The sequence below is a fragment of the Solanum verrucosum genome, unplaced genomic scaffold (genome assembly GCF_900185275.1).
Source record: "Solanum verrucosum unplaced genomic scaffold, falcon-dt-bn FXZP01000042.1, whole genome shotgun sequence".
NCBI classification, from domain to species: Eukaryota; Viridiplantae; Streptophyta; class Magnoliopsida; order Solanales; family Solanaceae; genus Solanum; species Solanum verrucosum.
The window spans coordinates 1,085,190-1,100,619 of record NW_026020230.1 but is presented as its reverse complement, the minus strand read 5'-3'; the positions used below and the strand labels follow the sequence as shown (position 1 = coordinate 1,100,619).

Genomic DNA, 15,430 nt, shown 5'->3' with positions numbered 1-15,430 from the left:
TTTTCTACAGTCTATGTATTTTTAGGTCATCCGGAATTTCGACCTCATTTTTGCTAATAATTTTCATGGACGTCCGATAAGACCTTAGTTATGGATCCAGTTGGCCCTAACGGCCAAAAGGTCCCATTTTCAAGGTCAAACGAGCCCTAGAGCAGGTAAACCGCCCATTTTTCTGATTTTCGTGTGTTATAGTCCATGGATTTTTTGTTGATCCGAAATTTCGACCTTATTTTTGTCAAAAAAAATTATGGACGTCTGTTAAGACCTTAGCTATGGAGCCAGTTGGCCCTCACGGCCAAAAGGACCCATTTTCAAGGTCAAACGAACCCCGGAGCAAGTAAACCCCCTATTTTGCCGATTTTCGTATGCTATAGTTCACCATCTTTTTTGGTGATTTGGAATTCCGCCTCATTTTTGTCAAAATTTTTCATAGACGTCCATTAAGACCTTAGCTATGGAGCCAGTTGGCCCTCACGTCCAAATTGTCCCATTTTCAAGGTCAAACAAACCACGGAGCAGGTAAATCCCCTATTTTGCCGATTTTCGTGTGCTATATTCCATGGATTTTTTGGTGAATCAGAATTCCGACCTCATTTTAGTTGAAATTTTTCAGGGACGTCTGTTAAGACGTTAGCTAAGGAGCCAGTTGGCCCTCACGGCCAAAACGGCCCATTTTCAAGGTCAAACGAGCCTGGAGCAGGTAAACCCCCCATTTTCCTGATTTTCGTGTGCTATAGTCCATGGATTTTTTGGTGATCCAGAATTTCGTCCTTATTTTAGCCAAAAATTTTCACGGACGTCCGTTAAGACCTTAGCTATGGAGACAGTTGGCCCTCACGGCCAAAACATCCCATTTTCAAGGTCAAACGAGCCCTATAGCAGGTAAATCGCCCACTTTGCCAATTTTCGTGTGTTATAGTCCATGGATTTTTTTTATCCGAAATTCCTACTTCGTTTTTGCAAAAAAAAAATTATGGACGTCCGTTAAGGCCTTATCTATATATCCAACTGGCCCTCACGGCCAAAACGACCCATTTTCTTGGTCAAACGAACCTCGGAGCAAGTAAACCCCATATTTTGCCGATTTTAGTGTGCTATACTTCACCATCTTTTTTGGTGATCTGGAATTCTGACCTCCTTTTTGCCAAAAATTTTCATGAACGTCTGTTAAAACCTTAGCAATTTGGCCCTCATGGCTAAAATAGCACATTTTAAAAGTCAAACGATTCTCAGAGCAGGTAAACCGCACATTTTGCTGATTTTTGTGTGCTATAGTCCATGGATTTTTTGGTGATCCGAAATTTCAACCTCATTTTTGTCGAAATTTTTCATGGACGTCCGTTAAGACCTTAGCTGTGGAGACACTTGGCTCTCAAGTCCAAATTCACCCATTTTCAAGGTCAAACTAACCCCGGAGCAGGTGAACCCCCCATTTTGCCTATTTTCGTTTGCTATAGTCCATGGATTTTTTGGTGATCCAGAATTCCGACCTCATTTTGCCAAAAAATTTCAGAGACGTGTGTTAAGACCTTAGCTATGGAGCCAGTTGGCCCACACGGCCAAAACAGCCAATTTTCAAGGTCAAACGATCCCTAGATCAGGTAAACCCCCCAATTTCCCAATTTTTGTGTGCTATAGTCCACAGATTTTTTGGTGATCCAAAATTCCATCCTCATTTTTGCCAAAATTTTTCATGAACGTCCGTTAAGACCTTAGCTATGGAGCCAGTTGGCCCTCACGGCCAAAACGACCCATTTTCAAAGTCAAATGAACCCTATTGTCGATTTTCGTGTACTATAGTCCATGAATTTTTTGGTGATCATGAATTTCGACATCATTATTGCCAAAGTTTTACCTAGACGTCTGCTAAGACCTTACCTATGAAGCCAGTTGGCCCTCACGGCTAAATCTACCCATTTCCAAGGTCAAACGAGCCCCATAGTAGGTTAACCCCCTCTTTTACCGATTTTCATGTGTAATAGTTCACCATTTTTTTTGCTGATCTGGAATTTCGACCTCATTTTTGCCAAAAATTTTCATGGACTTCCGTTAAAACCCTAACTATGGAACTAGTTTCCCCTCATGGCAAAAACGGCCCATTTTCAAGGTCAAACGAGTCTCAAAGCAGGTAAACTGCACATTGTGCCGATTTTCTTGTGCTATAGTCCATGGATTTTTTGTTGAATCGGAATTCCGACTCCATTTTTGGTGAATTTTTTCATGGACATCCGTTAAGACCTTAGCTATGGAGCCAGTTGGCCCTCAAAGCCAAATTGGCCCATTTTCAAGGTCAAACGAAGCCCGAAGTAGGTAAGCCCCCATTTTACCGATTTTCATGTAATATAGTCCATGGATTTTTTGGTCATCCAGAATTTCGATCGCATTTTTGCCAAAATTTTTCATGGACATCCGTTATGACCTTATCTATGGGGTCAGTTGTCCCTCACGGCCAAAACGGCCTATTTTCAAGGTCAAACGATCCCCGAAACAGGTAAACCCTTTATTTTGCTGATTTTTGTGTCCTAGTTCACCATCTTTTTTGATGATCCAGAATTTTGACCACATTTTTGCCAAAATTTTTCATGAATGTCCGGTAAGACCTTAGCTATGAAGCCAGTTGGCCCTCACGGCCAAAATGCCCATTTTCAAGGTCAAACGATCCCCGGAGCAGGTAAACCCCCATTTTGCCCATTTTTATGTGTTATAGTTCACCATCTTTTTTGGTGATTCAGATTTTCGACCTCATTTTTATCAAAATTTTTCATGGACGTTTGTTAAGACCTTAGATATGGAGTCAGTTGGCCTTTGCGGCCACAACAGCTCATTTTCATGGTAAACGAACCCGAGAGCATGTAAACCCCCCAACTCACCGATTTTCATGTGTTGTAGTTCACCATCTTTTTTGGTGATCCGGAATTCCAACCTCATTTTTGCCAAAACTTTTCATGGACGTCCGTTAAGATCTTAGATATGAAGCCAGTTGGCCCTAACGGCCAAAACGGCCCATTTTGAAGGTCAAATGAGCCACACAACAGGTAAACCCCCTATTTTGCCGATTTTTGTGGCCTATAGTCCATGGATTTTTTGGTGATCCAAAATTCTTACCTCATTTTTGCTGAATTTTTTTGTGGACGTCCATTAAGACCTTATCTATGGATCCAAGTGGCCCTCACCGCCAAAACGGCCTATTTTCAAGGTCAAACTATCCCCGGAGCAGGTAAACCCTCTATTTTGCCAATTTTCGTGTGTTATAGTCCATGAATTTTTTGGTGATCCAGAATTCCAACCTCCTTTTTGTCAAAATCTTTCATGGACGTCCATTAAGACCTTAGTTATGGATCCAGTTTGCCCTCACGGAAAAATTACCCATTTTCAAGGTTAAACTAGCCCCAGATCAGGTAATCCCCTCATTTTGCCAATTTTCATGTGCTATAATCCATGGATTTTTGGTGATCCGGAATTTCGACCTCATTTTTGCCGAACTTTTCATTGAAGTCCGTTAAGACTTTTGCTATGGAGCCAGTTGACCCTCACGGCCAAAACGGCCCATTTTCAAGGTCAAATGATCCCCGGAGCAGGTAAACCCCCCATTTCGCCAATTTTCGTGTGCTATATTTCACCATCTTTTTTGCCAAAAAATTTCATGGATATCCGTTAAGACCTTAGCTATGGAGCCAGTTGATCCTCACGGCCAAAACGGCCTATTTTCAAAGTCAAACAAGCCTCAAAGCAGGTAAATCCCCTATTTTGCCGATTTTCGTGTGCTAGTTCACCATCTTTTTGGTGATCTGGATTCCTGCCTCATTTTTGTCAAAATTTTTCATGGACGTCCATTAAGACCTTAGTTATGCAGCCAGTTGGCCCTCACGGCCAAAACAACCCATTTTCAAGGTCAAATGAGCCTCGGAGCACTAACCCCCCATACTTTGTTGATTTTCGTATGCTATAGTCCATGGACTTTTTGGTGATCCAGAATTCCGATCTTATTTTTGCCAAAAATTTTCATGGATGTCCGTTCGAATTTGAGATAGAGGGCATAAAATGTTAGAACTTCAAGGTACCACCTCAGAAGGACCAACCACGACTCGTGGGTGAGTCCACTCCCCGTAGGTGGACTCATGGAAGAGCACTACTGCCTAAGGCAGAAACCACGCCAGGACCCATTCATGTGGATGGGTCCACGGTTCATGATTAGGGGTGTCGTGGTGGCCAGCAAAGTCTCTAAACCAAACCACGCTTGACCAGGACGAACCGTAGGTCCATTCACAGCCCGTCAACGTGGTCTCGTGGGTTAAGACAGTTAGTTTAGGGGGATAATGGGACTTTCCGGATTTAATTAGAATAAAGCGGTGTCATTTTACCCTAGCCTAGACCACCTATATAAGTACTTTAGACCCCTAAATTCATTCATTTTAAATCATAATTCAAAACCTTAAAGGAATCCCAAAACTCCTCTCTCAAATATTCCAGCTATAGAAAGTTGAAGGAGAAGAAGGGAGTGCAAGCTAGGTATGGTGGCTTTTCATCCATGGGATCCTTCCTCCCATAGAGTCCCCTAGAATTCCCCAATTGTGAAGAAGAGTTCCCCAATTCTAGTTAGGGTTTCTTCCAATGTTGTGGGTTATGATGAGTGTTGATCCAATTGAGTGGATTATGATTGTTTATGATTGAATTGATGGAATTACATATTTTTAGGATGAATTTACATGTACCCATGCCTAACCCATGTCTAAAAAGATGAAATTGATGGAAATGGATTTTATGCCATGAAAGGGGAAAATGAGGATTTAGATGTATTCTTCTAGGGTTGATGAGTTACATTATAGATTGCTTGAGATTGAATCATATAGATGTGAATTTCTTAAGAGTAAAGTATATAAGCATGAATTGATTGAGATCAAGTATATATGATGAATTATGACTTGTAGGCTTTGAGATTAGAATTGTCTTGAGAATAAGGCATGTATGATGAATGATAATTATTAGGGATTTGAGAGTAAAGCTTATATGATGAATGTTGAATTGTAGATAGGATTGTTGTGGAAGGATTTACCCACATGATCTATATTATGAATGTATGAATGCATGAACGTGAAAGGTTTTCTCACATAGAATGATTCTAGGTTGAAAGGTTTGCTCACCTAAAATGAATCTATACTAAAGACTAAAATTGATGAGGCAAGCGGTGATCACATATGACCTCTAGATAAGTAGGATATGAGGGGATGTCCCATATTCTTTAGAGAAGAGTAAGAGGTTACTCCCGTATTCTCTAATGTTGAACATGGGTGCAAGTACCCATGATCCCTTATAATGAAAAAATGTGGAGGAGAATACTAGTGTCATATGATAAGCAAGGCAAGAGGCGACTACCAATGAGCCTTGCTATGAAGGCAAGAAGGTGATTTCCCCATGTCTATAAAAGATAAGCTAAAGATAAGAATGAGGAATGATGAGCTTTGATGATGGCCTAAGGTGGCCTACTATGATGAGTAATGCTAGTGGTGGATTACCCATGTCTTGGCTAAGTATGCTTGATCTTACTTCAAGGAAGTTTGTAAGTATGTTTAAGTTGAGGATTGTATGTGATGATAGATTAGCTTGGATTGTTGCTTGAAGTGCCCTCCTTGATATGTATGACTAGAGGTGATAACCCAAAGCTTGACTAAGGATAAATTGAAGTTGCTAAAGAAGTGTTTCTCTTATATTATAATGATTTATGTGCATTGATTGTGCTTATGACTTATGTTGTTATCTCTTATAATTATGGTATATGTCTTATGTTGACTAATGTTTATGTTATGCTTATGTTGATGACTTATGCTAGTCATCATATTTAGTACTTGTTTGTACTAACGCATACTCTTGCCTACATTTCTTATCAAAATATAGGGTCCGGCGACATTGATTCCCACACTCGTGGCTAGGTTCATAGTTGATCAAAGAGTGAAGATTTGGTGAGTCCTCATAGTATTCCCACCACTTTCCTTTATGTCTTTCTTTTATGTTGGACTATTGTATGGGCTGTGTCCCAAGATTTATTCATGTTGATTAGATGGTTTGAGACAATTGTATTAGACTTTCGCTCATTTTAGAAAAGACTTTGATTGTATTGGAAAAACGTTTTAAATTTCCATACCATTTTCTACTACTTTATGTTATGATATGCTAAGTGGCTTGTATGAGGCCTCTCGGGATCTTGAACATCTTGTTACATCTAGGGGGTACCCCTGGGTCGTGACAATCCGGTTCCTCAACACCACAAGTTCTTGTCTCATTTCATCCTTCAGTTGCTTCTCTGCAGCCAATACTTCCCTCTGGACTACCTTGTCTAATATGGAACCGGTTTGCCTCTGCTCTGCAACCAACTTTTCCAGAAATAAAGTGGGCAAAGAAATGAAAGTACCTGCAGCTTATAATTATGACACGACGCTGATGTAGCGACGATGTGGCAGCGAGTGTAATTGATATACCGTGAGTTTACAGTATTTCTAATACATTTCACGTACAAGTTGTGTGTGTCTAGGGCCTTTGTGTATTGGTTTTTATGTGTTTTTATCATATTTTGCAGGAAAGATGTTCAGGCATGGAAGTAAAGAGACAGCTGAAAGATATGCAGAAAAAGTGCATTCACGGAAGTGATCTACGGACCGTAGGTCCATTGACGGTACGTAGGTGATGGCCATAGATCAACAGGCAAGGCATAGAAGGCAAATCAGGGAAGTCTGACCAAGGGTGGAACCACGGTGGCCATTGACGGACCGTACTATTGATCCGTAGATTGATACTACAAGGGTTCCAGTACATGATTTTTGAGGATTCTAAGTGTGGAGCTACGCAGGGGGATTAACGGACCGTAGATCGTTCTACGATTCGTACTACAGTTTCATCGTTTGCTTCAGAGAAGCTGATTGGTGGAAGCTGAAATATTTTCTAAGTCCTAGTTGACGGAAGGGACTCACAGACCGTAGATCCATTGACGGTCCGTGAGTCAGTCTCGTGGAATGAAGACGCGTGCCTGAACAAACTTTCCTTAATTTATTTCCTTTTTAACATAGGACTTGTTTTCTATAAATAGGGTATGTAAACCTCGTTTTTGGGGAGGAGACATTATTATTCTAGTTTTACTTTGTGACTGGGGAGATTAATTTGCAAACCTAGCAATTATTGATTTCCTAAGTTCGTTTTGAAGATTTTGGCTTTGCAATTCAAGTTGAATTTCTGGGTTTATTATTCTCCTTACGTAAGTTCATGATTTCTTCATCTAAAACTATGAATTGTGTTCTTGCTAATATGGGTAACTAAATCCACAACTAGGGTTGTGGGAACCATGAGCGATTAACGAAGTATGAATAGTAAATAAGCAATTCTTGACTAGTATTTTGCATGCATTGATAACTCTTTCGTTTAGAAGTCTTTTTAACGGTGGCAAATGTTAGAACTCGCCTTGTTACTACTTGCCGGACCAAAGAGGTAATTAACAAGAAAAGAATTATCAACATAGATTTAGTGTGATACTATCGAATAGTCTAGTGTCGATTGGTGCGAAGTAATAACTAAGCCAAACATCAATTATGATGGCTAATATGAGGTATAGGTAAGGGTTAGTAAATTATACACACATAGCCGGACCAAGGTGCGGGGTGAAATTCTCTAGATGCCGGACCAAGGATTTAGAGATACATAACTTACCACTTTGCATGTGATATACTAGGAAATGATTGTTATTACTAGGATTACTGCGTTATGAGCTTGTGGGGAACACGTATACCCTAGTTAATTCTCTCATCTTGATAACAACAAAGATTGACTTTTGTGTATTGATCACTTGTTGAATTTTTACAATTTGTTTCACAAATTTCCCACATTTAATTACTTGTTTCTGGAAGTAATTTGACTAATTTAATATAATTGTTGGTTAAAGTAAGGTCTAAACCATTTTCCTCGTGGGATCAACCCCAACCTACAAGTTGGGTTCTTTATTTGATAACGATCGTTTATGCTTCTTTACGGAGGTGTAATTTGAGCGTATCAGTAATAACCACATAATGTGAGAGTGGTGTTACACATCTCAGGGTGGTAATAAATTCACTTTTGAGTAGTAAAGGTGTGTAATAGGTAAGCGAGTGGATAACTTTTCGAGACAAGTTCAGGAGGGAAATTTATATTTTTTTCCTTCTTTTATCACATTGTGACACATTTACCTTCAAAAATGGATAAATATTCACAATATTTATTACAAGTCGCAACCTTTTCAAGGAGTTGACTGTGTATTAAGAAAATTAAGACAGATAAATACAAAATTAGCAAATGCAATCCTCAAAGTTTTTAGGATAATACATATAAAATATGATCTCACAACGGATCACCTCCCTACTTCCAATATATCGAACTTCCCTTTTATATGTCGGAACAACAGAATACCAGCTTCGCCGGGAATTTTGCCGACCAACTAATCACGAAATGTTCTAGAATTATTGCCAGGAAATTTTGAAATTAGAACGGCGGACGGCTGCTTACTTTGTTTTGATTGAAATCCAGCATGGGATTACCGATGGATGATGTTGTAATGATCCAGAAAGGGAAAAGGTCTGATGAACCTTATGTTATTACAGTGAATTGTCCAGATAAAACCGACCTCGGATGTGATATTTGCCATATTATTCTCGATTTCGGACTCTACATTACCAAAGGAGGTATTCTTATATCTCAGAATTTGCTATATTCAGCTACTTGTTTTCTGCATATTCACTTTTTTGTTTTTTTTTTTGTTTGGTCTTTCATCTGATTAGGGTTTTGAATGTTGGATATGCAGTACAATTTGCTTACCTGATTATTCAGATCCTAACAATATTTTGATTTTCATGTTAAGGGGACGCTTCTCAACTATTTTATGGTTTGAGTGCAATATTTTAATGAACAGTAAATTATTACTTGAATGTCTATTGGAATCAGTCTCTCTACCTCTGAGTTAGGGGTAATGTTTGCGTACACTCTATACTCCCTAGACCTGACATTGTGGGACTACAGTAGTTATGTTGTTGTTGTAGCTTAAAAGTAATATTTTTATTATCTTGTTATTAGGCACATACTAGACTAGTTCGGGATTAAGAAAGTTGATTGATTGATTGATAATTGATTATACATTGTGCACATAATATGTGAAGCTAGGCTATGGAATTACCTTTTTTATCTTTCATGTACTGTCACTGATTATTAAACTGTGTTTTTCAGTTGTCAACCTTTTTATTCTTTGTTGAAGTTATTGCAATATGGTAACAGTTTATTGTTTAGCTTCCTTGCTTTTATGCATTTTCTCATCAGCTTTAACTAAGTGCTCAACGTTTTCTATGAATCAGATGTTTCAACAGATGAGATATGGTGCTATGTGATATTATGGGTGGTTCCTCACTCTAGCTCATCTATTGTAAGGTGGGTGAATTTGAAGGAGCGCCTTTTGTCAGTGTGCCCGTCATGCTCTGTTTCATTCTATTTGAATGAACCATCCCCATGTCCAGCTTCTTCTCCTGTATACTTGTTGACGTTTTGTAGCCGTGACCGAAGAGGATTATTGCATGGTAAAAATAAATTTCTTGCAATAGTTCTACTTATTGACTAGTGTTTGTTCTCTTATGACGTTATTGTGCATGATTTCCATAGATGTTACCCAAGTTCTCTGCGAGCTTGAGCTTACCATCCAAAGGGTAAAGGTGACAACAACTCTAGATGATCATGTCCTAGACATTTTCTTTATAACAGACCACTCGTAAGGATTTCTCTTCTGCATTTTGGTTAGAGAATATTGAGTTGTAGAGTTGTAATGGATCTGTCGTTGTTCTTATTGTCAAATCTTGAACAGGCCAATACAGAACTAAGCTTAAATGCAGGGTGTATAGGGACAGTGGTGTCTTAAGGAAAAAAAGAGAACCTAGAACCTGGTTTAAGTAAATAAAATTTCTACAAGTAAATTATCACCTTTTAAAGAGAAACTCAGTGTTTTGGACGGCAAAAGGCGATAAAAGGTGACAAGGGTCTGCCTCGCCACAAGGCTGCTCGCCTATTTGAAGTGTGGTGCCAATTAATACCAAAAAATTATAATACTTAATTGCAAATATAAAATAATCAAATCTCAATAGCAATAACATATTAGCAAATATTTCAATTCAAAAACTGAAAATAGATAGTACATACTTAAAATCTAGAACTTGAATGAGAAAAAAACAGAGCAAGTGGCTCTGAAGTAAGAAGAAGAAGAAGAAGAAGAAATATGTATTGGTTGGACTTTGGAGTCGCAGAAAAAGTCTGGCTGGTCACCGGAGGTGTCTAGTCGAAAACCCTAAAATTACTTTTAACTTTTAAAACCCTAAATTGGTCGCCTTTTTTACAAAAATACAAAAGGTGACGCCTTTCTCTCCTCTCACCTTTGTCACCATGGCGTTGCCTTTTGAAGATCGCTCGGCACAAAGCTTGATGTACCGTGAGTTTTCGGTACTATTGATATGTTTCTCTTAGGATTTGTGAATGTCTAGGGAATTTGTGTGTTAGTTTTATGTGTTTTTTCTGTAATTTCAGGGAATAAACTCAGGCGCTAAAGATGAAAATGTAGCTGAGGCAAGTGCTGAAAAAGAGTCACCTACGGACCGTAGGATAAGTGACGCCCCGTAGATAAAGGTTGTGGGATGACCAGGCATGGCAAGATTGAAGCTCATGGAAATCTGACTAAGTGTGGAACCACGGTGGGGACTGACGGACCGTTGAATGACTTACGGTCCGTCCTACAGCTCCGTAGAAGTGATCAGAGTAGTGGTGCCAGTACCTGAGTTGAAATAATCTAAGTAAAGAGCAACAGAGGTTACTGACGGTCCGTCGTATCACTGACGGACCGTGTTGCTGGTTCGTGGAAGTTGACTGAGAGAGGTGGATTTGTGAAGATTTCAAATCGGCTAAGTATGGAGCCACGAAAGAGACCTACGGACCGTCATTCGACTTACGGACCATAGGTCAGCCTCGTGGAATGGAGATGCGTCCTGCAGTTTTATTTCCTTATTTTGTTTCCCTTTTATTTTAGGATTTGTTTTCTATAAATAGGGTATGTAAACCTCGTTTTTAGGGGTTAGACTTTATTACTTTCATTTTAGTTCTTGACTTGGGAGATTAACTTGCAACTTTAGCAATTCTTAATTTCCTAAGTTCGTTTTGAAGATTTTGGTGTTGCAATTCAAGTTGAATTTATGGGTTTATTATTCTTCATATGTAAGTTCATAATTCTTTCATCTAAAACAATGAATTGTGTTCATATGATTATGGGTAACTAAACTCCACGACCTAGGGTTGTGGGAACCATGAACGATTAACAAAGTATGAATAGTAAATAAGCAATTCCTGAATAGTGTTGTTGCATGCATTAATAATTCTTTCGTTTAGAAGTCTTTTTAACGAGTGCACATGTTAGAGCTCGCCTTGTTGCTACTTGTCGGACCAAGGAGGTAATCAACAAGAAAAGAATTATCAACATAGATTTAGTGTGATACTATCTAATAGGCTAGTGTCGATTGGTGCGAAGTAATAACTAAGCCAAACATCGATGTGATGTCTAATATGAGGTAAAGGTAAGGGTTAGTAAGTTATATACACGTAGCCGGACCAAGGTGCGGGGTGAAATTCTCTAAATGCCGGACCAAGGATTTAGAGATACCTAACTTATCACTTTGCATGTAGCATACTAGGACAGGATTGCTATTACTAGGATTACTGCATTATGAACTTGTGGGGAACACATATACCCTAGTTGATTCTCTCATCTTGATAACAACCAAAATTGACTTTTGTTTATTGATTAATTACTGAATTCTTACAATTTGTTTCACAAAATCCCCCCCCTTTAATTACTTGTTTCTGGAAGTAATTTGACTACACGAATATAATTGTTGGTTAAAGTTAAGTCTAGACCATTTTTCTCGTGGGATCTACCCCAACCTACAAGTTGGGGTCTTTACTTGATAACGATCGCTTATGCTTCTTTAGGGAAGTGTAATTTGAGTGTATCAAAGCTAAAAGACGATGAAGGGTCGCCTCGCCTCTCGCTTCTCGTCATTCGCGATGAGGCGATCGCCTTTCACAACACTGGAGCAACTACACTGTTTTTGTTAACTTACTTGTGTCTTTCTGCCTCAATACATTGGGGCCTACATGATGCTTCTTCTTTTTAGACTCCACTAATTTATATAGTTGATTTGAAAAAAACTAAATATTCTTATATTTGCTCCAATGATGTTACTTTATTTGTATCAAATTTTCAAGAATGTTAAGTATATGCAGAGAGTTTTTTCATCCATATTTATATTGGACTAACAAAAATATAATCTGCAGATGATGTTTCTGTTTACCTTTTTCTGCTTAAATCTTATAATTGCATTCCTCCTGTTTTATTGCAAATAATTAGAGAGGTTCATGATGAAAAATGAAATATTCTTAATATATTAAGCAGTCAAAGTCTGTGATATAGTTCTAGTTTTTGTAAATTTAGATTTTTCAGCACAAAACTTCAGCTTTCGTTTACTGTATGAGTTAAAGATCTTATATCTATATATGGATGGTGTTGTCTCTTCATTAATGTTAAAATCTACCTTATTTCATGTTCAGTGAGCTCTTACACACAAAAGAGAGACAAAATGAAACATACAAGCAGTTGCATGTTGTTCTGGGCCAATCATGTAGTTGTGAGCTTCAGTTAGCTGGCCCGCAGTATGATAATCTTCAATGTATCTCTTCTCTTTATCCATCTGTTTCTGAGGAATTATTTAGGTGTGAACTATCAGATAATGTCTTTCGCACACAAGCTCTTAGCCCAGATATGACACAGTTGAAGAAGGCTAGTGTGACAATAGATAATTCCCTGAGCCCAGGGCATACATTGGTTCAGATCTGTTGTGTTGATCACAAGGGTTTTCTTTATGACATTATGCGCACATTGAAAGACTGCAATATTCAGGTACTTACTTTTACATTTAACAACTTTGTACTTCCTATCGTTCCCCTACCATTTTTATGACATTATTGCAAGTGTAACCTATTAGTGCCAGGTTACTTGAATTGGCCCTCCCGACTTCAATGAGTTTGAAGTCAATAATTGCATTATTCGTTGTTACAGCAATAAAAATAACTTTATGTTTGATACTTACCAGTTTCAAAAATAAAAACAAAAACTATATGCCTCAACCAAAGCAAGTTTGAGTCGATTAAATGAATACTCATTGTCCATGTTGCTCCATTTGAGCTCATCTCTGTACAATATTATAAAACAATAGTTTCTCTATCACCAGAAATTCTCTACATTTTCTCCTACCATATAATTTTTTTGACCAAACTAGAAGAATACTAACAAACATTGGACCTTAAATAGTAGGATTGTCTATTGCTATATAGAAAATTAGGGATGCAAGTTCAGTGATATTGTCAATTTTGTCTTTGGTCTCCGCTTTGATGAAATGGTAAACATTATGCTTATGCAGAAACATCCTTTGGTAGTCTTATTTTGTCACCTAATCCAGTGCTAGGTGCTGATCTTTTCCGCCAAATATGTTCATCCTCTAGTCTTTATAACCTCATGTAAAATGACACTACCTCTCTAAAATGCTTGTCTAACTTCTCTTTATGGTGTGTTCTAGATGTTGTCCACATTCCTTAGATTGAAAGTTCTAATATATTTACCGAGGTTGAATGGTCCCACTTATACTTTCTCGGTACAACTTTATCCTTTCTTCTACTCATCTACAACATAGAGATGGAAAACAACGTTTTTCATGAAAAGCAAATACATCAAACTAAAGGTGGATTGTCAAATTGGACAAAACTCAAAAGGAATAATGTACTCTTGGTAGGTAATTATTTTTGTAAGTTTCTGTCTTCCGTAATGAAGACTAGATGCGTGTTTACCTATCAAAAGAAGGAAAAATGATTCATCCATGTTATTGTTTTAATGATACCTAATAAACTTTGTTCTATAACACTTGTCAAATATCTAAAAAGTTGGTTATTCATACATGAGATCTTTTTTTTTCAAATCCATTGCTTTCATTCCAGTTTATATTTCTACTTGTCATCGGGTTATGTCCGAAATAATGAATTAGAGAAGAATCCTGGTTAATCTGATAATTGACCTTTCTTGTGTTTAGATTGCTTATGGTCGATTTTCATCAGTTAATAAGGGTTTGAGGGAATTAGACCTTTTTATTAGGCAGAAGGATGGGAAAAAGATTGTGGATCCAGATAAACGAGATGCTCTTTGTTCTCGCTTGAAGGTGGAAATGCTTCATCCTCTACGTGTAATTATCACAAATCGTGGGACAGATACTGAACTTTTGGTTGCTAATCCTGTGGAGCTAGATGGAAAGGGTAGACCCCGAGTTTTCTATGACGTTACTCTGGCATTGAAGACTCTTGGGATCTGCATCTTCTCGGTGAGTATCTAGGGGTGAAGGAACGTTTCGAGTGACGAATTGCTTTCAAATTTCAACTTTAATTAAAGGACAAAATTCTAAAGAAAATTGAATGGAGGCATTACCTCCTTAAGCAACTAACCTCCCCATATAGAACTGGTGCACATGACTCTGTTTTTAATTTTATAGCTCCAAATGGTTCACTATATCACTTTATTCCTTTTCTCATGGTGGATGACCTTTAATGTCTTTTTGCAGGCGGAAATTGGAAGGCATTGTACAAGTGATCGTGAGTGGGAGTTTTACAGATTCCTTTTAGACGAAGATTGTAGATTTGACATGTCATCTATGGTTGGTAGAAATCAGATTGTAGACAAAGTCAGAAGAACATTGATGGGTTGGTGAGCTCAATCGTTGACTCTCTTCTGGTCTCCCTCTGAAAAAAGGAGTGATGAGCTTGTCCCTCATCTTTCTGGTGTCACTTACCTTTTTAGGTATTTTGTATATAAAATAATGTTGTCAAGCATGGATGATCCCTTTATACAGTGCAGTTGTTAAACATTCAGTTGAGCTTGTCTGTGTAGTGATACTTACTGAATCTCCTTAAGGAAATTCACTCTCTCCCGTTTTCTTTCATCTACCTCATTTTGTATTGACATTTGTGAAATATAGGTATGCCTTGTTTCTTGGAAGTTGTGACCTTTACCTGTGAAGTGTGGGCCCACAACTGTCTATAGCCTCTGGATTGAGAGAAACCAACGGCTGCATCACAACACAGCTACCATCTTCAAAGGCATGCTACACAAGGCTCAACAACGCTGTTTGCTTTAAAGTTGACTTCTCTCTTTTGGGGTTTTGTGATTTCTTTGTTGTAGAATAATACTTTCTTTTTAGCACGTTTCAAAATAAATGCTCTTTCCTTTTTTAAGGACTCTTCAATTCTAAAAGGTTCTCAACCACAAAATTTACTGTTTAAAATGTCGTGCCAAGTT

The 15,430-nt window shown here is 38.1% G+C and overlaps 1 protein-coding gene across 1 annotated transcript; it reads left to right on the top strand.

Annotated features, from left to right (window-relative positions):
* The first annotated feature begins 8,542 nt into the window (after positions 1-8,542).
* LOC125832016 (ACT domain-containing protein ACR9-like) lies at positions 8,543-14,843 on the top strand. The gene is made up of 7 exons (XM_049511142.1): positions 8,543-8,696; positions 9,360-9,578; positions 9,661-9,766; positions 12,643-12,804; positions 12,847-12,991; positions 14,175-14,459; positions 14,697-14,843. Exons 1-7 carry the CDS (start codon positions 8,543-8,545, stop codon positions 14,841-14,843), a joined length of 1,218 nt encoding a protein of 405 aa, XP_049367099.1.
* The last annotated feature ends 587 nt before the right edge of the window (positions 14,844-15,430 follow it).

Bases quoted from the DNA above. Each gene is read 5' to 3' on its own strand.
- LOC125832016 (XM_049511142.1), top strand. From the start codon at position 8,543: ATGGGATTACCGATGGATGATGTTGTAATGATCCAGAAAGGGAAAAGG. The intron at 8,697-9,359 runs GTATTCTTATAT...TCTATGAATCAG, and splicing joins ACTCTACATTACCAAAGGAG to ATGTTTCAACAGATGAGATA. The intron at 12,805-12,846 runs GTGTGAACTATC...ACAAGCTCTTAG, and splicing joins GTTTCTGAGGAATTATTTAG to CCCAGATATGACACAGTTGA.